Source organism: Patagioenas fasciata, chromosome 8, assembly GCF_037038585.1.
Source record: "Patagioenas fasciata isolate bPatFas1 chromosome 8, bPatFas1.hap1, whole genome shotgun sequence".
In the NCBI taxonomy this organism is placed as follows: domain Eukaryota; kingdom Metazoa; phylum Chordata; class Aves; order Columbiformes; family Columbidae; genus Patagioenas; species Patagioenas fasciata.
In genome coordinates, this window is record NC_092527.1 from 23,244,630 (window position 1) to 23,265,671 (window position 21,042).

General features: G+C 40.2%; 1 protein-coding gene and 1 long non-coding RNA gene across 2 annotated transcripts; one reads left to right on the plus strand and one right to left on the minus strand.

Moving 5' to 3' along the window:
* Positions 1–95: 95 nt before the first annotated feature.
* LOC139828554 (uncharacterized) lies at positions 96–11,154 on the minus strand. Its single transcript, XR_011740297.1, has 5 exons — positions 11,028–11,154; positions 8,502–8,603; positions 5,386–5,534; positions 4,799–4,876; positions 96–4,040 (listed from the first exon to the last, which is right to left on the minus strand). It is a non-coding gene; the product is annotated as an uncharacterized lncRNA (long non-coding RNA).
* Positions 11,155–11,385: 231 nt separating this feature from the next.
* ANKRD1 (ankyrin repeat domain 1) lies at positions 11,386–20,103 on the plus strand. The gene is made up of 9 exons (XM_065843457.2): positions 11,386–11,532; positions 13,117–13,296; positions 15,141–15,278; positions 15,369–15,476; positions 16,102–16,200; positions 17,307–17,405; positions 17,550–17,648; positions 17,814–17,912; positions 19,184–20,103. The coding sequence occupies exons 1-9, from the start codon at positions 11,506–11,508 to the stop codon at positions 19,292–19,294; spliced, it is 960 nt and encodes a 319-aa protein (XP_065699529.1). The 5' UTR covers positions 11,386–11,505; the 3' UTR covers positions 19,295–20,103.
* The last annotated feature ends 939 nt before the right edge of the window (positions 20,104–21,042 follow it).

Consider the following 21,042-nt stretch of genomic DNA (forward strand, 5'->3'; position numbering starts at 1 on the left):
TGATGAGAAACGGGAATAATCATGTGAGATAAAAGCACCAAAGACAAAACAGAAGTTCAAATGCTTCTTTTTTACAATAACCGGACACCACCTCCTTTTTTTACGAAGTTTTTATTGATTCTCCTGCCATGATGTCATAACACTTTAAAATAACTTCTTAAGGGTAAACACTAACTTGTCACTGGGACAGTGAGGAGCCTTCACTGGATTTCAAAATCTACTGCTTATAGTTTGCCAGTCACCTGTATATCACTGGAAAGACCTATGTTACCATGGAAAGGGTGAAATAAGAAAAACTCCTGCATAGCAATGCTTCTTTAAGAAAAGCCAGCACGCACATCTTTGTATGATGATTCACTGCGGGGACCAGAGAAGCAAGGAGAGGTTAGAGTCCAAAACAACACAACAGTCTGCCTAACCCTGGTGTCCTTGGGATAGCTATACCCATCATGACTAGATTAACATGGTGCAGTAATTTAGCTTAGTCACAGAATTGCTTGACTATTCATGTGTTCAGTTGTCTCTTTATAGGTTTATGCTTTAAAAAAAAAAATCTATAGACACCACATGGACTGATTCCACCCAGGTGTCACCTTGTTGTGTACATGGAAGTGCACTCAAGTCATGAACCTGCAAAGTTACCTGATTCTGTTTCCAGGCTGGCACCTAAGTCCCCCATGAGTTCTGATAGCTATGCAATTGCTAAGTCCACTATGCTTGGTTTTATTTTCAGGAAGAAATGGGTCCATTAGTTTCTGAATGTATTAGATAGTTTTCAGAATTGTATGTTTCACTGGAGTGTTCTGTGCGAAGTCTATGCAACAGTCCATCAATGCAAAATGTAAGGAAGACCGGCACTTCACTGCAAGTATGGAATGACTATGGGATTGCTTCAAAATTGCTCAGCCTTGGCATTTACAGGTGGCAGAGGTTATACCATTTTCCAGCTCTTAGTCTGAAGTTCAAAACTTTCCCTTGAATTTTTTTTTTTAATATGAATGTGATATAGATGTTAATGAAACACTATCACTCTGTGAAACCCACTACCACATCTCCCTGCCATTATTCTTTAAGAATAACAAGCAAGAAAATATTTATCTTTTCCACATATTCTGAAGGCTCCATTAATATAGGCAGCTGAGATCTGCTCAAGTAGCAAATAGTCTTATTAATTAATGAACATGTGAAACAAAATACAAAGAAAACATGTCCTTGAAAAGACTATTCATGTGTTTGTGAGTGCCTGTAACTCCAAGAGAGACAAATGAGAGATGCATGTACAAAAGGGAGAATACATTCACCATGCTGGATGGAAAAATGCCAGCCCAGAACAGAGTGGAATGCATAGAGGGATTTCAAACGAGTTTACAGGTGCCCATGGCAACTGCTCTCAATAAATTATGGTTAGATCAAAGAAAAATAGAATGCTTTGATAAGAGATTAGCAAGTGCCATTCTCAAACGTAGAGTTGTAATTAAAAAAATAAACTGCTTTTTAACCCCTTATAAAGTATTATGTTTTTTTCTAGTTTTATTTATTAATGACTTCTGGCACCTGGGGATAAAGGTAGCTTTTTCAATGTTTTCATTCTTTTACAACCAGCCACCAAATAAACACTGTGCACGTTGCATGCACCAAGAGTTCTGATATGGGACATAAGCTTGGAGAGGGGAATAGTGGTGTCAATTTTCGAAAGAGTAGGTGACATGTTACAGCAAAACGGTGAAGAGAGAATCACACAGCAAGCCTGCTGCTTTCCTTGAATTGCTATCTAAATACTTATCAACTTGTAATAAAGAAGAGCAAAATCAAATTTGCTTTCAGCTGTTTTCTAGAACCATTGCTTGCCCTAGACCATAATGAACACACGCACGCTACTGCTTCAGCAGCTCAGTAAAAAAAAAAGAGTAGTTCTTTGAGAAGTCAGTGGAAAATTGAGTAGTAAAAAATCATAAGTTACTACAAACATGAATATACTTCCATCATCATATAAGAAATGTGACGGTTACTTTTTTTTTTTTTTTTAATGTACAGCTAGGCATGGGAAGATGCATTCTGACTATTCCCTTTCAGCATCAGAAAAGTAGGCAACCAAACGTGTTCTTCAGTAGCTCTGGGACTGTAGATGTATTTGCAGGTGTTTGATGCTAACTTCAGAGTAGAAAGGAGAAGACTTCTCTGAATCTCAGAATTTTAATGCTGCAGCTGTCTAGAAATTCTTTCTTTGGAAAAATAATCTTCATATTACTATTCCTCATTTCTGAAAAAATTGTTCAGACAGTAAAAATCAAATCTGGCACTATAGCCTTATGATTTCATATCCAGGAATTGCTTCATCTACACATTTTCCATCCAAAGATAAAATCTACTATTTTCTCCCACTAGTTCCTGGCTGTGCACATCAGAAGTAGAAAGTCCTTTGCACTTGCAAAGTGCATTTAATAGTTGACTTGACTTTCTCAATCAACTGGCACTGACCATTCTAGTATTTTACCTGGAATTAATTGGCTTGATTCAACAGACTAGAGGTCTGTTTCATAGCTATATGTGTTCCTGTGAATGATGCTATAATGCCCTGAGACCTCATTCTGCCAAACATTAATTTCTGATGAGACAATGCTTTCATCCTCTCATCAACAATTTATGGTTGATACAGATTGTGGTGCTCTTTGTCCCTTAAAAATCCCTAGTGAAAGCAAAATCATTTCTGTCCTTATCAGCACTGACCTATACAATTTTCCATGAAATTTGAGGCATTAAGCTGAAGGAAGCATGGGTGCATGTGCTTGGGATTCATGTCTTCAAGTTTTACTAGAGCTGGTAGCCCAAATTCAATGTTTGAAGTCACTCTGTGCTTCTGGGACAGAGGCTGCACATGGCAGAAGCCTGCAGAAATTAAATGACCATTGTCGGACACAGCTTACACCAATAATGTTCCTATTGCTGGGTAGGTGTTCAAAGCACATGGCAGTGCTATATTATGGCCGTTTTCAAAACATATTTTTTCTCTTGTTGCTCATTTTTTGACCTTTGATCAAAGCAACAATTCTCATATCTTCCATCTCTGCGGGTCTCTGGGTCGCTCGGTAGGAATTTCTGGTGAGAAGTGACAAACGTCATATACCTCTGAAATGAATATTCTTTTTCCCCTCAAGAAAGACAGAATATTTTTCTTTTGATTTCTATGCTCAATTACTAAGAGAAGAAATTGCAAGGAGAACCACAATTCATCTGTACGTGGCTACAAACTCAGCAGTCTATCATGCCAAGCAAGCATGATAGACTGTAAGAGTTTGACTGTAATAATGAGTTTGACCTTTGACAATTAAGGCTCAAGAACATTGGAAAGGAGAGAAAATGTTTTCCTACACCTATTTGGGCTAGAAATCAGACAAAGTTGTTGTCAGTCTGAGATGTGCTATACCTCCTCACTTCAGGAAAGCTGGGAACCCTGTGGAATTTAGACAAGTATGCAATGCTTCAGCATTTCTCTTCCACTTTATGCCAAAGCTAAGAATTGTAGAGAGACTGTATGAAGAAAACAAAACAACTAGCCAAAATGGTGCTGTTTCACAAATTGCAGTTTCTTGTCAAAGGTCTGGGTGATTTCTTATATCCTCCAGACCAGTTTTCCAACCTGTGCTGCTAAGCGGGAAAGCAATGCCCTTTCCTCTCCTTGTCATGCAATGTGATACAAAAGCAAAAGGTTACTCAACAGAATTGAACAGTCACTCCCTTGAAATAAAGGGAACGCAGTGGTCTGAATCAGAGCACCAGCAAAGGCAGTGGCCTCTTCATTCTGTTCAGACGGGAACATCACTGAATGTATTCACTCCTGTGGTCATCTAGTGAGAATCCTTGGCTATCTGAAAAGCTGGGCATAGATAAATGAGAATGCCCTTCAGTGTTCCCTGTTGCTTGATTGCTTTTCTTGCATCCATCAGAAAGAGGAAAATATGTATCTGTTTTTACATTTCTTCACCATGAAACTCAGTGTTTCATTTGGATTAATGTTGTCCTGATTCCTCTACCTTGATGCCCTGGGAGGAGGAAAAAGAAGACTCTCATTGGCATTTCTTTCCTGTTACAGTTAGAACAGCCTACCCCTACACTGGCTTTGCCATACAGGTGATCTAAAAAGGATTGGGAAAAAAAGCAAAGCTCATAGAAAATTTTTTAGAGGGTGAGTTATGGACAGAGTATGGGCTTATTACAGCAAGAACTGGCTAGTCACAACCTAGTCACATTTCTAGTTCTTTAATTTGGATAACAACAGATTTTTTGGGGAAAGAGCCTAGCCTATGGTCTCCTTATCCAACTGGCTCTGGTGTGAAGATGCCTTTGCTAAGTGCAAATAGCTCTGAGGGAAATTTTTTGTTTTTTCTCTTGTGAAATAACAACTTACTAAACATAGTGCCTGCAGATGAATACATTGCAGTTTGCAGGCCCAGAGAAACCAATTTAGATTATACACTCCTCTTTCCTCCTTTTTCAAGCATTCCCTACATTTTCTCCTGAAATAAAACAGAATACAGAAATCCCACGGCAAAGTCTCATAACAGACTCCTGTAAAACTTCTCTGTGTTACAGAAGAGCACAAGGTTTTTTCCAGGTTCATCACCTGGCATAAATTTGCCTGTGATTATGATACTTCAGAGGAGAAGGTGGGTTTGGGGTTTTTTTTGCTTGGTTTTGGTTTTGTTTTAATTACTCTCTTCTCTAAAATTAAACTCAAATTGCATTTTTAGTATTTGCACTGTACCTGTAACGAATTGTTTGCAGTCACAGAAATACTTACCCTCTAGCCTCATGAGGATGACCAGCATAATGTGATGTAATGTAATTCCAAAGTTGCACCAGTGCTTTTCCACCCTCCCTGGTATTATGGCAATCAAAGGAGATATTTGTTAAAAATAGCTTGGATACAAATCCAATAATATCTCACTGCCAATGAAACCTCATCTCATGAAAGGGAGTGAAAAAGCTGTTCAGCAAATTTAATGTGAACTAGATTTATGCATTTACATTTTAATTGCAATGTGAATTCAAATAAAAAAAACCACAAACAAACAAACAAACAAAAACAACAAAAACCACCACCACACAACAAAACCAACAACAGCAACAAAAACACCACTACCAAAAAAACCCCACATAAAACAGTTGGTTTTTTTTCCAGGTAAGTGATTTTCAAAATCTCCTCAACCTGGTTTCTAACATTATAGAGGATATGTTTTCAATAAACAAGTGAGAGGCTGCTATGCCTGAGTACATGTATTATGCTAGTGTTGGACATACTACTGTGTTGGTAAGAGATTACAAAAGTCAATGTTCTATGAAAACATTCTCCTATTTTTAAGCAAAATCCATCTGATTCTTTCTCACCTTGATTCCCCGTGCTCTCTTTTATTCACAAGATGCAGGAACCTCCCTGAGGTAGAGCATCTGCTTAGGCTGCATCCAGAGATCTCACAGGCCAGCCAAGCAGAGAAGCTCCTTTTTGTTCTCCTTAGCTCCCAAGATACTTTGAATGGCTGAAAATGATGAAAGAGAACAACAGGCAGGCTGACCTGATTCAGTTCCAGGAAAACAGGGGGAAGAGTTAACAAAAGCTTTATGAAGAAAGAATTAGACACATTACATGCAACAAACGCCAATCCATGTGGCTGGATGCAAAGCAGATCTATTTAAACAAGTCTCTTTTCACAGGATGAAAGGTCTGGTTGAGAGTAGCATTCATGTTAATGCAGTTTACTTGGGTCTTGCCAAAGCATTTCATCTCATGGCATATGTTGGTATGATTAAAAAGCATGCATTATATGGAATTAAAAGGATGTACTTTGGAAGAACTAAAAGCTGGCTCACTGACAGATCGCAAAGCGGTGAGAGTAACGAGGGGAACTATTTCCAGCAGATTCCCACAAGGATCAGTTCCTGGTACAACATCGTTTAGTATTTTCATCACGTGTCCAAACAATGATGTAAAATCAGTACCGAGATTGTCAGGGACTGGAGCATTTACTGTGTAAGAAACGGCTGGTGAACTGGACTTGTTCAGCCTGGAGAAGACAAGGTTTCAGGTAAACTAAGAGCAGCCTACAAGGAGGTTACCAAGAAAGAGTAGCCAGGCTCTTTATAGAGGTTTACAGGAAGAGAATGAGAAAACATGATCATAAATTGAACAGGGACATTTTCAACTGAATGTAAGGAAAAAAAAATCACAATGAGGATACCCAGGCATGGCATCAGGATGGCCAGGGATGTCATGAAATTTGTATCCTTGGAGGTTTTCAGGATCTGACTGCATGAAGCTCTGAGGAATGTTACCTGAATTCAAGTTTGACTTTATTTTGAGCAGAAACTTGGACTAGATGACCTCCCAAGGTCCTCCCTGTTATCTCTTGTTATGACTGTAACTTGGTTGATTCTGCCTGGAGAGCTACTTGGGAATCCTGTTAGATAACCATTTCAACATGTGCTGTAATATAATGCTACGGGGAAACACAATGGTTGGATTATATTTGGCCACTGCTGGTAAGCAGCCCCACACAAAACTTGCTACTTTTCCAGAGTGGAATTCCCAAAATTGAAGCAGCCAGATGCAGGTTACCATCCCTTTCTCAGCCCATGAAGTCTGGCACTGCTGCTCAGTGGAGTCCTCATGTGTCTCCTGAACTGCTACTTTTCCTATGTAAATGGAGACAAGGACAGCTAGGAACTGATTTTTTTCTGCATAAACAAGGAAGAGTCCTGCACATGCTATGCAGCATTTCAGAGGGATGTTTGTATCTCCCAAAACTATAGCATCCACTTACAAGTACACAGCAAAAAGATACTGCAGTACTTGGGTGAGAGGGAGAACCTAGAAGCTTTCAGAAAAAAGTAAAGCAAGATTCAATAACTGGAGGTTTTAAGTTAGTGTGAAATTAAAAATAAGAATTAAGTTTTAAAATGTCACAGCTTCTCTGGAGGGAAGCTGAATTCTCCCTTGCTGCCAATCAAAAGCACTGGCTACGCTTCACTGCAGAGCAGCTGGCTGACGTAGGCACCTGTTGGATCATGACTTAAGTGACCAAGATTTGTAGACATGCTTTTATTGTAAGGATAATAACTTCTGCAGTTCTCTACTTTAAGCAGTTTTCCTTTCTCGACTGATTTGGATGTGTTCTGGAGTATTTATGAATGGCAGAAACCTTTTAGACAACTCCATATTGATACAGAAAAGCCTTTTTGCAGCAGCTGAGGGAATATCATACTTCCTTGACCACACAAAAATGTAGTAAAAGGTGAACAGAGCGTCAACACAGGTGTGCTGGAGCAGCAGGACCTTTACCCGTATTGCTGACTAGGAAAGCCAAGCAGTCAGTAGATAAACCCGTTTGACCACAGATAACAACCCTTCTGGAGTGTTTTGTTGCATTTGCTTGTTGACTGAAACCCACTAAGATGAATTAGCCAGATTCACATGTCATACAAATGCCATCATTATAAAGCTCAAGGCCTCAGATAAATTCAAATCCCTTGTTTAAAAAAACAAAACAAAACCAAAACAACAAACAAACAAACCCTGTGATTTTTTAAATTTGTCTTTTAATTTTCCTTTCCTTTCCTTTCCTTTCCTTTCCTTTCCTTTCCTTTCCTTTCCTTTCCTTTCCTTTCCTTTCCTTTCCTTTCCTTTCCTTTCCTTTCCTTTCCTTTCCTTTCCTTTCCTTTCCTTTCCTTTCCTTTCCTTTCCTTATCCCCAACCCTAACATCATTTGAGGAGGGTTTTTTTAAGCCCTACAGTACATGGTGCAACCATAGACTCATTGCTGACTTGGCTTTTGACATCAGAGGACTGACTGTGCTGGCCAGGCCAGCAACCTGCCAGACTATGGCTTGTTTCTTTCATAACAACAGATCTGAAGAAGCAGAATTTATAGCCCCATGCTTTAATTTAATAATTTCTCATCTTCTTATTTTGGACTTAAAACTAATTTTATATTCCCAGGTTTGTTCATTTGCTTTCCTAAGGAAAGAATATGTCTGTCTTTAGCAGCTTTGTGCACAAAAATATACAATGATAAGAAGTCTCCAAGTTGTTTTAAATAGATGATGTAGCAATTCCTCAATCACTTTAGAAAAAGCAGCTAGACATATGTATCACTATGTTGAAAAAGTCAGAGCATGAGTGATATAATTTGCATATTAACGTTAACTTATATCCAAACTGCTTTTTGACAATATCGGAGTGTATGGTAGACAAATTAAAGTGTTTTCTGCCTTTTATGGAAAGCAAACATCTAAAAAAGCATGGTGGATGCTCATATATACTGAGAAATGAACAAGTTATCACACACCAACAGCCCGCTAATTCAGCTGGAGTAAACTATAGGTTTCTGCTTCTGAGGTGTACCTTGGGTATGAAGTTCTCCTTGACTGCATACACGTGGAACATTGTTTGCTGGATTAATACCCTTTTTGATGCAAAACCACTCCCCAGCAACTGATTTTTTCCATACCTTTACTTATTTAGCAGCAGGAGATGGACAGAGACAGCCAGGCACAGCGGCATTCCAAAGGGCAACATCTTCAGATGCAAGGACACAGCCAAGGGCAGAATGCTGGGAAACGTAAGGTAGCCATGTACAGCAATGACGACATTGAAAACATGATGGTAATACACTTGACAGGAGGTGGTAATATAATCTGTATCACACATAACACTTTCACTCTACCATTAACCTCTTTAAAATATTAATTACAAAAATTCTTTACACTACTCAGACAACTTCTCTTCTGATAGCAGGGAACAGGGTGTGCCATATAATTTTCTCTTTGTCATGCTGAGTCTACTGCCTTTTTGTGGTTTTGTCTGTAAAGTTGTTTTTTTGTGACAATATCTGATTGCCTTACACCTTGCAGATCATTGCTCTGCCCTTATGCTTTAGTGAAGTGGCAAGAGTTTTTCAGATTCCAGTTATACATCTCCCACTGACCATCTGCTATTTCCACCTTAACAAGAAATCACTTGTTGAAAGGTGATTAAGTGGTTACAGTCCAACACAAGGTTGCAAGTTCATTATACAACTTCCTCCTCCAATATTAAGCAATAGCAACAAGCATCCGGCTCAGAGTCTTAGCTGATATCAAGCAATGCATTTCTACTATTTCAATAGCGCTACCTTAGTTTACATGAATTTTAGCTTAAAAACATTTATTATGAGGTTAATTTAGACTCCAGTCTTCGGTTAAAGTGGGTTTCTATGTGCCACCATTTTTATACAGAAACTCAGAATAATCAAGGAAGATTTTTTTCTATTCTTTATTATTCTTTGAGTCATCAGGGACAGGATGTTTTAAAGATAATTAATGACTGCAGCTGGGGGTTTCTGGTAGCACTCATGATGTGAGAAGTGGGTTTGTGCTTCCCCGTAGAACACTGAGGTTTACTGTAAAGATACTCTGGGCTCTGGACTTACATACCATTTGCAAAGAAAGATCTATCCACTTAAACCATTCACTTTAGGTTTTGCTGAGCCAGTTTCATATTTCAGACCAAAAAGAAAAAACAAAAGTAAGTTTCAAATACAATGGGGCTGGAGGTAGTTTGCAGTTCTTAAAGCAACAGCTTTTGTTCTTAAAGCAAACTGTTAACAAGTCCTAAATTTCTCTTCCCGCATCAGTTCTCCACTGTGATCTGTTTCCAGTAAACCAGAAGCGGTTAGGGCTGTTAGGACTGTGCATTTCAAGACAATCTCCCAAACAAGAATCACAGAACGAAACAGACAAGATAAGCTGTTTTAGCACATTTCTAAGCAAGAAAAAGCCAAACTGAGCTGCCTCTCATAAGTCTTGTATGTCTCTCAAAGAGACATATAGCAGGAGTACAAAACTGCTGTGAAAAAAAGGTGAGCAGTGTGATTCAGGACATTCCACTCTGGGGGAATGATAGCCTGGCTGTACTTAGGTTTGGAAAAAAATGTTCTGAAAGGTTCTCTTGCTGCCACATACTCTATTTTAGTTCTGGGGCTCATCCTCTAATGTCATATATATTCTGAGTAGTAAAGGAACCACCTGATGTCCAGCTTCATTTCAGGGAAAGGGAGGGCATAGGTATGATGGGCACTAGAAAACAAGTTTGGATGTACTCAGATTACTGGGAGACAGTTCAGAACAGAGACACCTTGAAAGGTCAGTGACAGGAACGCAGCATGCTAATGATGCTAATGATATAAACAACACTCAAGATAGTTAGGTCTTGATTTGGTGAAGCATTTATGTACATGCTGTACTTGAAGCACCTGAGCAGTTGTATTCATTTCAGACAGGTGACCTGGATGCCTACACCCAGGCTTATACCTCATCAGACAGGAGCTCCAAGCATCACAAAATGACATAACTGATTTTTCTTGGCATTTATCCACACTATAAATGTAAAGATAAGTGCATCTTCCTTTCACAAAATCGTCTTCTGCTGGTGTTCATTCTCCTGCTTTTGGGCTACTCTGAATCACAGCATAAGAAAAGCTTTTCCAAAGAACCCAGTAACACCTTTTAGCCAAAACACACGTATCATCTCTATATATCTGTCTGTATCCCATCTTATCTCCAAAATGGAACAAATCACTTCCATGCCCCTGTTCTTTCAGACCCAAAAGGAAAATATTACCTGAGAAAACAGTGTTAGTTTTACTCTTTTTTTTTTTTGGCATTATAGGACATAATTTATTTTTCTGTTTATGATCACTAACAAAGTCCCAGAAAAATGCAAATCTTGCCATTTTGAGATCTTACACTGATTGTAACTTACTATGTCATAGGCCCTTTTAGCACCAGAGACATCATTCTGGTTTAGTAATCCCTTCAGAAAATTCCTTCCAACAAATATAGAAGACTGTCATCATGATGAGGAAGATCCTTTCCCCTAAAACTGCTTATCATCCAAGAATAAATAGCAAAGAAAAGAATGGCTTTCCGAGATTTAAGGGATCACCATCCATTTATCAGGAAGATATTAGTACAAGTACCATACATAAGCCACTTACCCTTTCCAGTGTCTTACAGTCATCTGAATGTCAGTTAAAAAAAAATAAATAAAAAAAGAAGATGAAGTTATAATGCTATATCAACACACAGCTGTCCTAGTGGGCACTGGGAACATGGAATGACTCGCATTGCTGAGCTGTGCAGTCATTGCCGAAGGAATGATGAGCTCACATTTCATTCTGATTCACATACTGTGGTGAGACTGTGAGGCTCACCCTTCCGCGCCCCGCTGACGCCCTCCTCCCGGCCCCGACACCAGATCTGGCTCGTTAACATGTCTGGAATGAGCGTGAGCCCACCTCTCAGCTGGCAAGGCCAGGGGGCATACTTGGATTCCCAGGTTGGAAGATTATCTCATTCAAGCACAGTTCTCCCACAGATATATAAGCAAAGCCAGTGTGGTGGTCCCTGCAGAGCTGGCTTCAGCACTTGGGAGTTTCAGCCATACAGGAGTGCAGCCTTCAAACACCAGCAAATATGATGATGATGAAAGTGGAAGATCTGGTAGGTACAACCTTCTTTAATTTATTAGAAATTACTTTTCTTTCTAGACTGTCATTATACCAGGCAGAGAGAGAAAACCTTTGTGGATCATCAAGGTGATTTAGCAGGTTACCAGCCCTACTGTACTCTAGGTGTAAAACATGTATTGTATGTTATCCTATTATATTCTCACTTTAACTTTTCCTTGGAAAGTGAGCTCACCACTGATACAACTACATAGCTGTTTGGAGTTTGCATCAGAACATAGTTCATGAGGAAGAAGATACTGACCAAAATTTAGCTATGTTTTTTCCTTTGACCTTGATTTTAGTTGGTTTTAACTTCATAATCACATTGAGTAATTCCAATCCAGTAAGGAACTGGGAGGAGGTATCAATACAGAGAAACCTAAGTATTTTCCAAATCTAAACTAACAGTTTAGTAATAAGTATTCTTTTCTAATATTAAACTAATAGTTCCTACATGTACTGCTGTACATGGCATAACAAGTCACCAAAAATTAATGTCTAAACCAAACCACAAGTAATGGAACATTCCACTGTAGGGTTCAGACTACAAATTCCTGATTACATCAATAAACTGGTAAAATGGGAGTGATCCAGTAAAACACTAAAACATCATACAGAAACCACTTTTCTTCCCTGATGGCTTTGTTAAGATGCAATGCCATCTAGCCTAAGTAGTTAATGCTGCCTTAAATTATTTGGCAAGGCCCTGACAGTTTCTCTAGTGTTAAACTCTATAACAAACACAATTTTACAGGGTGACTGAATGGAAAGGCAGTCTAGGACACTTTAATTTACTGAACCACTCTCAAAATACAAAACAGCCTCTACTAAATTTGACATATTATCTCTTTGTACACACTTAATCCAATTTCAGAAATGTTTCCAAAAGCTATTGAAAGTCCTGCTACTGCACAGCATCATGCAGCTTCTGCACAGGAACTACCTTACGCTATTTTGCTGAATGGTATAAATGGGGACTTTGGTACTGACAATGATGAGTAAAACCAGCCTTGAAATTACTCAGCAACCTGATTTAACTGCCTTGGATGTGTTTCAATAAAACTGTAAGGTCTCAAGGGAGAAAGCCTTTCCTCCCACTCTACCTGCTCTGTTCCCCTGCTCAACACTTGCAGGGTGCTGGTGGCTGGTCAGGGTGGCTCTTTCCACCACCACTTTTTACAGCCTTCTGATGGGTCTCACACATGCAGGCAAGTGAACAAACAACAAAATCCCAAGCGAAAAAAAGAGATGTTCTTCCCAGCTCACTGACTTTTGTCAGTACAGCAGAACCTTAGCCTCAAGGAGAGAGTCAGACCATGAGTTGGCTTCAAGGATCTTGACCCAAGACCTGGAGAATCCAAGAGGGGTTGCTGTGTGGATGCAGGGGATCTGCCTGTGAGATGGCTCTAGGCATTCGCATACACAGTTAATCCAGACACAGGCTGCATGAGGTCTGCACTCTGTCTGTCACACACTCCTGGGGCAGGACAGGAATGACATGTAATTAGCCCCTGGGTAATCCATATTCCCAGGGTTGGCTGCTGCTGCCTATATTATATCATGTTTGCTTTTACAGGTGACTGGGAAGAACGTGGATGATAAAGAGACTAGCAGTTTCCTCCCTGAGGACTTCAAAAATGGAGAGTATGAAGCTGCTGTAAGACTAGAGAAGCAGGAGGACCTAAAGACCGTCCCTGAACACTCACTGAATCGAGGTGATCTGGCTTACAAGAGGGAGAAAAAAATAGAAGCAGAGGTAGGCTCTTGGGTTTTGTGCTTGTTTTTTTATCTTCCTGTGTGCACTTTCTGCTGCAGCCCCTGAAGTTTGCCTAAGTTAGAAATACATGTGTGGTGAGCTAGATAAAACTCTTGGGAGATTACAACCAGAAGAAGTTGGTCTAAAGTCCATTGAAGGCCATGGAGAGATGCTGGCTCCTGTAGCCTATGGATGCAGGCAGTAATGCTGTGAAGCAGAACCCAAAACTCCCCCTATAATGTCTGACCGAATCCCCAGGGGCTCCTTCCTGCCCAAAGTCATCTGCTGTTATCTGATGGTAAGGGGGAAGCAATCAGAGCCAGTAAGTCTCCTTCAGCTTGCACATCTGATGACTGCCATCAAATATAACTACCCCAAGGAAGATGTAAGAGTGCATTTCTGAAGCCAGAAGCCTTAGCTACCATGAAGGTGCTCTTTTTATGAAAACAATACATTATACTTACTAGCACATTTGAGAAAAACAGTTACAAATGAAAGGAATACTGGTCTACAGAAAAGAACCATTTTGTATTCCTGGAGCATGACAATTCTCTCAGTGTCCTGAAGAACTGACTTTTTTTTTTTTTTCCCCCCCAAAAAATATAGTAGCTGTAACATCTTAAATTCTTTGGTGAATAAGCAACCATCTGGCCTAAAAGGTTAAAGTGATTTGGGAATGAAAAAGTCTAACTAGCAGGAGGCATAAGACTCTGTTCTGAAAAAAAGAAGGTTGGGAAGGTGGGCCTCAGAAGTATTAAAATAAACACTACTGATCTTCACCTTCAACAGAGACATCATTACTCACTATGGAAGTTTTCCGAGTTCCTCCAAAACAGGGTCCTAAAAACTTTTTGGGTTTCCAGTTGATCCACAGTCCACTTGGCCAACATAATTGTTTTCCATTAGATCAATGATCTACAGATCAAACCCTAAATGCAGAGAATGATAAAAAGAAGATGTGGAAATAACCTGAATAAGAATTCAGTTAAAAAAAATGTATACCATATGGCAGGGTCTCACTAATGTATTTACCCTTAATTATACCATGGGACAGAATCTGTCATCTGTATTCACCCTGAGTTATCCCTTGTTTGTGAATCCCCCATCTGAAGTCAAGGACATCTCATGCTACCTGGGATCTCAGTTCAGGCAACACATTTGCTCTTCATGTTACCAGTGCCCCATGCCGACTTCATGCAGGGGTGATTTTTACAAGCAGGCTTCAAGAAGTGTTAAACATGTACTGAACTACCCCTCCAAGGACACTGGGGGCATTCTTTGTAGCTTACCAAAACGGAACCTTTGCTGACTGAAATGCTAAGATTGGTATAAAACTTGCTTTTCACTTTAGGGTATATTTTTCATCAAAGAGGATTAAGTTGCAATAAATCAGGGGCTACATCATAAAACTGGTTGAAGAAAAAACACTTGGTGGAAGTCAAGTAAAAGTGCAGGAGCTTCCCAGCTCCTATAATATACACATGAGATTTCTTAAATTGTTGGGCCAGAAAGGATTGCAGTGCTGTTCTGGCCCGTGGCCTAACACAAACCAAAAATTCATGCTATATATCCCAAAACATACAGCTGAAGCAGCAGCTAGGAAGAGGTTCAATGGCGTATGAAAAACTATGGGTGATGTAGAATTTCTCACACACTTAGTAACTTATTCTAATGGCCAATTAGCCCTAGGCTGTTTTGTTTTTTTCAAAAGAAGACAACTTACTTCAAATTTCATCTGGTCTTAGCTGAGTTTGGCTGAATAGTAGCACACACTCTCCTGTCACTCCAAAGGGGAGAGGTGGTCACACTCAGCTCAACTTGCTGGCTTCCCTGATTTGTTTCAGCTGAATAAAAAGAAATTAGAACAGAGGTCAAAACTTGAAAACTTGGAGGATCTTGAAAAAATCATTCAGTTGAAGAAGAAGAAAAAATGCAAGAAAGTGAAAGCTCCCATTGTAAAGGAACCTGAACCAGAAGTTATTGTAAGTTACTTCAAAGTACCTTCTTCTTGGAAAATATCGATGGGGTTTTGTGCCACACACATTTATGCTCTGTGTATTTCTTTCCATCAGACAGGACCAGTGGATATACCCACATTCTTTAGAGCTGCACTGGAGAATAAGCTGCTAGTAATTGAAAAATATCTGTCAGACAAAGGTGATCCAAATGTCTGTGATCAGGTACAATCTTCCTTCTTACTACAAGGCCTGCTACAGATGAGAGGTTATTACAAAGCAAAAATAACATTTACTACTAGGTTTTGTAGCTTCCACACTTTTGAGGAGAAAAAAGGGTAGGGGGAGTAAATAAACACCATAAGTTTTGTATACTAAGTTCTCTAGTCAAAGTAATATGACCTCGAAAGAATCTTTATATTTAAAAGCAAACTGTTGGTGACCAGGAGACCCTGATTTTCTGTAGCAGGTGGTCTTCCAATGCTACAGATGAACAGGCAAGAAATTTGTCTGCAGAACAACAAAGAAAGTGATGCTGCCTGCCCTCCTCTCCATAATGCACAAGCATTTGCAAAACGCAGCTATCATGTTGGATGGTGGAAATCAACAGGCATAATTTTAAATTTGAATGCCATACTGCAGATATTTCTCACACCCTTTAAAATGCTGGGTAGGCAGCTCTCATCTCACAGGATGCTATTAAAACTTAGCAGATTTCAGGTCTCAAATGTATTAGCTCTTGAAAATGAATCAGCATATTTGCCATCCTAGGGAGGAGGGGAGAAAAGATTTAAAGAATTTTTTTTGGTGCCACATTTAATATCTGACTTCATACTGTTGCAATTTGCAGTACAAACGCACTGCATTGCACAGGGCATGCTCTGAAGGACATCTAGAGGTGGTGAAAAAGTTGGTGGAAGCTGGAGCCCAGCTTGAACAGAAAGACATGGTATGTACAACAACTTACACTTCTTTAAAAAAATTGCTCATTGTTTCATAAATGCCAAGAGAAGCACTTATAGAAGTGCTTCCTATAGGACTGTTGCAACGTCTTGTAAGTTTACCCTTAAAATGCCATTTCTGAGAAGAGGTTTCAGGAAGGGGTGTCTGCCTCCTTTTGCCAAAGTAGAAAATGCAGGAAAGGGAGGAACATGTTGGACAGCAGACTACCACAAACATCTCCTAGCATAGGGAAAGGGAGCTGAGGTCAGGCTGCTGCTCCAACCTGCTGGCAGGTGTTGGAGACACCATTGTCCCATGCCTGTATCCAGGGGGCAGGACAACGCGTACATTCTCCACCAGGATTTCAAGGCTGTTCTCAGAAGAGACCCCTGGCTCCTCTGGAATGCCGGCTACACAGGTAGCTGAGGTTCAACTGCTTCTGCAGCTGGTTTTGTTGCTTCTCCACTCCCAGCTATTTATCCCTCTGCTAAACAGCTGGAACCAGCCAGCCTTGCTCCCTCTTGCTTAACCCAGCAGTGCTCATAGCTAGTGTAAGAAACAGGAGGAACAACAGGTAGAGCATTCCACCCCTCCTGGCAGAGCTGAGTGGAGAGAAAGTGAATCTTGGAGGGAAGAAGGGTTCTAATTCACTTTGTGGACCTACATAAGTTTTCATTTTTTAAAAAGAGAACTGTTCTTTCCCTCGAACTCCATGTTCTATGCATTTTACAAGCCAAAAGGCATCAAATAAAAAATATTAACTAGCACATACAAGCCAGAAAACAAACAAACAAACATACCCGGCTAATGATAACTTCTAAGTTCACAGAATAGACAAAACACATCCTCTCTCACAGTGGTGTTGCCAAGATTTCAGTCTTTAAGAGAAATATGCAGTGAGTGTGAAGAGTGAGAAACTCACAGTACAAAAGAAATTAGGGCAAAATAAGAAAAGCTGTTACTAGAAGCAACTCAGTGATCACAGTGAAGTGCTTTAGGGTAAATTGCATGAAAATTATTTTGCATTAATTTAGAAATTTGATCAGAATTATTTAACTTTTAAAAAACATAATGATGAATTAAATTACTTTCCTTTTGTTTTTCCTGCTGCAGCTTGAATCTACAGCCCTGCACTGGGCTTGTCGAGGGGGGAACCTGGATGTTGTGAAATTCCTTCTGGACAAAGGAATAAACAGAAATGCAAGAGACAAGGTATGTTCTTCTGGGACTTTGCAGCTTTTTAAATTGTAGATGCAAAGCTGACCCCTACTCCAAATAGATAATTTTTGTCGGCCGTTCTTCAAGTGGTCTTTACCTGTTCCATTCCACTGACTGCCTGCTCCTCCTGCCCCTCAGCTGCTCAGCACCCCATTGCACGTGGCTGTGAGGACGGGTCAGTATGACTGTGGGGAGCACCTCATTGCCTGTGAAGCAGACCTCAATGCCAGAGACAGAGTGAGTACCAACAATTTCTTACCTGTCAGCTATCAGGGAGTATCAAGCTGCTCTCTGCCTTGACAGTTCCACTTACCTGTAATGATCCCTGGCTATGCGGTTGAGTCTGCACTGTGGTGCTGGGCCAGCGGGACTGACACTGTGGTCCATGTCTCCTGCCCCCAGGAAGGTGACACACCGCTGCACGATGCTGTCAGGCTGAACCGCTACAAAATGATCAGGCTGCTGATTCTCTATGGAGCTGATCTAACTATAAAGAACTGCGTAAGTAATAGCAAAACCAAAAAAGCAGTAATTCAAAATGTTTTAGAATATGTTTCCCTTCAGAGCAGTTTCATGGGTTTCAAGGCCAGGAGAGGCTATTGTGAACAGACAGACTTAATTAGATGACTTCTTAGTTAATTAACGCAGAGCTGACACAGCAAAAGTGTAACTTGGGGGAGGTCAGGGAGGACAAACCCGTGCCTCTTCTAAAATCAGAACCTATCAGCTGGAACTTAAAACAACTTCACATCTTTTTGCAATTTATTTTAATTACACATATCATTTATTGAAAAGATAGAACATACAGACACTTGCTCTCTGCACAATGCCTGGGATTCAACCACCACTGAGACACCAAAGACCTTCGCTTGTCAGAGAAATCTCCGTTCTGTTAAGCCTACAGCCAAGGGTGAGCCCAAGCACTGCATCTGGGTGACTGGCTGTTAACCAGACTGTTGGTCAATAAATCCCCATCCCCAGTGGAGTTCCAGTTTAAGAAGCCCCACACCTGACTCTTTGCTCATAGCCACTGCAACAGCAGCAGATGCATTGCTGGAGCTCTGTGACCACTTGTTAAAACACAGCACATTGCAGACCCTTTCTCCCAAACCAAGCAGCAGTGGAATGGACAGTGGGCTTTACCAATGCCAATCAATGCTTTTGATTGGCAATCAATCAAAACTTAAGGGTGCAAGGAAGAAACCAGTCACTGCAGGACTTTGCACTCCCTACTCCCTGCCCACACTCTCCAAAGCAGGGCACTCCCAGCATCACCTCTCACCAGGGTAAGGAAACTATGAAAAGTACAGCCCCAAAGGCCAAAGACTTACTCTCTCAGACTTTGTCTGCACACAAAAGTTGTTTCTGTTTAATTTACATGTGGTTCATAACCTAATTAAACCAGTACAAACTCTTATCTGAATTCACCATCAAACAGAAGAGTGCCTTATTGAGGTTTCATCTAAAAGTATTCCTCATCAGTTTAAACTAGATCAAAAGAAACACCTGCATGCTCTGCTAGCCACACTATTTGCTAATATGGCTTAGAACCACTGAAACGCAGGGAGATTTCATCATGAGTCTGAACAGCACTGGGACTAGACCTGTAGAGCAAAAGGACTCAGATGTCAGGGAGAAGAGTCTGACCTTGTGCCTACAGAAGGGTCTCACACCAGGCAGACAGATACACCATTTAAATCTCTAGGGAAGAACAAAGGACTCAGAAATCACTGGCTGAAATTAACTCTTGCTTCCTCTGCCTTTTTAACCAGCAAGGGAAAACCCCTATGGATCTTGTTCTTCAGTGGCAGAATGGCACCAAAGAGATATTCAACAGCCTGAAAGACAAATCCTATAAGAGTGTCCATCTAGGCAAGCTCTGAAGAGAGAAACCAGACAGCTATCTTTTTGCTGCTTTTAAATGCTTCAAGTGAATCTGGAGGAATATAGTCCTGAACATAGTATTTTTAGTGAAAATATTTATGGTACTGGATTATTTGAAGTACCTTCACTGAAAACTGCAAAACAAACATGCAAAGAAATTACTTTAAAAGGCAGATTGAGTGTTAAATTTCCACTGGTCCTAAGATGACTTTATTTATTACTATTTATTATTTATTTATTTAAAAAGTAATTTTTAATGATTCTCAGTATTTTCATAGCTTTTTTGATAGAGCTTTGCATCCTAATGCAATCTTTGCCAGCAACATAAACCTTTTTGTCTTAAATGGCAGTGTTTCCAACTACATTAGCAACTTCCCTCGAGCCTTCTAATAGCTCTAAATAGCAAATACTTGCAACTGTTGCCTCATCTCAGCCAAATTCTCACTATTAAAATAATATGTTAAATGAGTGGTGATACATGGAAGAGCAATGAAAGTGTACTGAGGTGCCAAGTGGATTTGAAGAAGTAGTTGAGTAATGGGTTTTACATGGGGTTTGGCAATTGTGGTTGACAAAGAGCTCAAGGACAGAGCTCCAACCATCACATAGCTGTTTGGACTGTGGGATTCAGGTGCAATATTATGAAGGTGAGAGGAGACAGTATCAGGAATGTGATTTTTTTTAAGATGGACTACTGTGAAGTCTGATAATTGAAGCAAATTATGTATATTTGTAAATTTGTACTGCTTTTTCTGTACATTTTGTACTGATCTATTTCAGATTAAATAAACAAGAGTGGTTCTTTTTACTTGCTGGAGTGGATTATGGAATGGTAAGCATGCACAGGGTGTTTCTGTCTCTCTCTAAAGAAAGTTCACATCTTGGCCTCTGTAAAATTCGTAAAAACCCAAAAAAAGTCTCAACTGCCTAGAGCAGCCAGCCCTTGAGTGACCTCCCTGCCCCTGTTAGATAAATGCCATCTCTTACTTATAGTGTTAAATGGAAACACATATACAAAACCAGAAAGACAGAACTTGGGTAGCTAGTAAAACAAAGTTACAGTTTCATTACTGAGTTTGATTTAAAAATCTGTTTCTCAGCAAGGCAGTACTTACTATGTTGAGCACATCAGACAGCTTCAGTTGTCCAAGCCAATGAAGACACTGAGTCCTGCTGGGAAAGGCAGACACCTCTCTCTTTGCTTTAGCAGAATCAGAGCACTCTTAATAGACCTGCCAGCAGGGACACCAGTGTCCAGTTTCACTGGGATGTTACACGCTGCATTCAGTTAAAATCCTAATGCCCCACAGTCTAGCCTCCCCACAAAATGCACCACAGGCTCTCACACACCTTCACCAATCTGTGTCAGCTGGCTTCTAGCCAGCAGGCTTTGCAGTCTGACCAAAACAATGTTCTGGGCAACGAGGCAGGGTCAGGAGTGGGCAGCAATGAATAGTTGTTACTGGAGTGCCAGATTTGGAGACTAAGTGAATTTACAGAAACACCAGAGGAGCAAGCAGAAGAAACGTCTATGCTGGCTGCAGCCAGCTATCCTAGATTGAGGCCAACAGCTTTAGACAGATTAGTCTTTTCTCACACAAGCACTATAATTCATGAGTGTCACCTTGCCAGCCATAAGCTTTATTTGTGGACACTCTTCTCCATAAAAATTATGGGACAGTTCTGCTTGCTGCCCTTCTCTGCAAGCCACTGCTTCACTACTTGTTTCTGCACAATTACCCGGACA

Excerpts from the sequence above, each read along its gene's own strand:
- ANKRD1 (XM_065843457.2), top strand. The coding sequence starts at position 11,506 with ATGATGATGATGAAAGTGGAAGATCTG. Across the intron at positions 13,297-15,140 it reads AGAAAAAAATAGAAGCAGAG|CTGAATAAAAAGAAATTAGA; the intron begins GTAGGCTCTTGG and ends GATTTGTTTCAG. Across the intron at positions 17,406-17,549 it reads ACAGAAATGCAAGAGACAAG|CTGCTCAGCACCCCATTGCA; the intron begins GTATGTTCTTCT and ends CCTGCCCCTCAG.